This window comes from Saccostrea cucullata, unplaced genomic scaffold (assembly GCF_032062105.1).
Source record: "Saccostrea cucullata isolate Sc308-1 unplaced genomic scaffold, CSIRO_AGI_Scuc_v1 ctg3916, whole genome shotgun sequence".
Lineage (NCBI taxonomy): Eukaryota > Metazoa > Mollusca > Bivalvia > Ostreida > Ostreidae > Saccostrea > Saccostrea cuccullata.
The window spans coordinates 30,001-31,932 of NW_026932183.1; the positions used below are offsets into that span (position 1 = coordinate 30,001).

Here is a 1,932-nt window from a genome sequence, read left to right on the forward strand (position 1 = left end):
AAAAATATATACATTTTTTTACTGGAAGTTATTGAAACCTCGGATTATTATACTTTTAGAAAATTTAATTTTCACTTAATACATAAGAAAAGTAGCAATTTTGTAGTGTATTGATGAAAAATATAAAAACTATAATCCAGAAAATTCAGTGTTGAAATGTGCGAAAAACAAAAATTCATTTCCTAGTGTCAATGTTGTGGTCAGAGTTTTAACAAAATGGGTACGTACATGAAGCGTACAAAATTTTCATAAACACATGATTTCTATCACCAATTGCCTTTACTTATGCAGCAATATACCTTCTTTACCAGCACATGGAGTGTATATATCTCATTTGATTCGATACGCAAGAGCATGCTCCATGTATGAACAATTTCTTAAACGAGGTTATTTATTGACCAATAAGATGATAAAACAAAAAATATCAGCAGTCTCGTTTAAGTGCAGTGGTCGATACAATGACCTTATAAGCAAAAACAAATTATCATTGAGTCAAATGCTGACTGACGTTTTTTTCATACTAATTGTTAGTCCATTAGGAGCACGCGGAGAATGTGGCCTGTCAGCAGGGGATGCTCACTCCTCCAAGGCACCTGATCCCACCTTTGATGTTTCGGAGGTCCGTGTTTGCTCAGCTCCGATTTTGTATTGTTTTATGGACTTTGAGATTGAATATTGTTCGTTATCTGCATATCCTTATTTTTTTTAATCCTTTTTAATATAGGCAACAAAATTGATACTTTTTTAAAGTATGAAGGGTGAAGTTTAAATTGTAAAGGTGCAAGGTTGTGCCTATCAAATGCCTCTAAAAAATTCAAAGAATCATTAACTTCCAGAAAAAATAAGATTTTTATGACATTTTCTTATGAAATTTTATAGCAACAAAGTTACGAAAGTAAATTAGAATGGTGATAATTACGTAATTCTCAAATTATGCATGTGGATGAAAATTCTCTTTAATCCTTACCAGTAAGAAAGCCATACAGCACATATCAGAGACAGTGTTTGTGGGACTGTGTCGTAAAGTGGGGACCTCACAGGTGGTGGCCATAAAGAGAGATGTGGTTGACATTTGGCAGAAAGTGAAAATTCAGGTGAAAAGTTATGACTACATTGTGATGTTAAGTGGAAGTTACAGAGAAGGATTCAGACTGAAAGAATCAGATATAGACTATATGTGTTGGCCAAATAATCACCGTGTGATCTGGGACTTATCTCAGTCTCAGTATTACAACACACAGACACAAACACTGATCCTTTGTGACTGTTCTGATAGTCCACCAGGATTTACTTTGGTATATTTACTGTCACGAAGCATGGACAGGGGAATCCTGGAGGCGTGCATTAGAGTGAAGAACAGTTATTATATATCTAGTTCTAAATACAGACAGAAGATATGTTCCTTATCATCAGGTAAAGAGACTGAACATGGGCCCTGTGTCAGTGGAACAATTGAAACAATGGAATATGATGAAGCCCACTGTCTTGCTTGTGACTTTTGGCCTCCATCTGCCTCCTCATGGATAGAAAGATGTCACTCATGGCCCCAGCCTCATATTGTTGATGATATAGTAAACAATGGTTGCCACTTTGTAGCAATTGGACATAAACTATGACGTCATGAAGATCATGAATAGAGAATTTCTTTCTCTCTGGCAGAACAAAAACTAGTGTATGCAATGAACCACTGTCAATTCTTAACTTATTGCTTACTTAAATTGTTCTTAACAGAAATAATTAACAATGGACTAGATGATGATGATAAATTACTGTGTTCCTATCACATGAAGACAGTAGTTTTCTGGGTAATTCAACAAAATACTTTACCTCATTGGCGTCCACTAAATCTCCTGGGGTGTTTCTGGGCCTGTTTTAAACTTGTCCTTAAGTGGGTGTATGAGGGGGTCTGTCCTAACTATTTCATTCCAGATA

At 35.5% G+C, this 1,932-nt stretch overlaps 1 protein-coding gene across 1 annotated transcript in view; it reads left to right on the top strand.

Moving 5' to 3' along the window:
• LOC134234616 (uncharacterized) overlaps positions 1-1,616 on the top strand; it is a 2,643-nt gene extending 1,027 nt beyond the window's left edge. Inside the window, exon 2 of the mRNA XM_062716692.1 lies at positions 971-1,616. Coding sequence (XP_062572676.1) covers positions 971-1,616 — 646 coding nt within the window. The remainder of the gene's footprint in view (positions 1-970) is intronic.
• Positions 1,617-1,932: the final 316 nt, after the last annotated feature.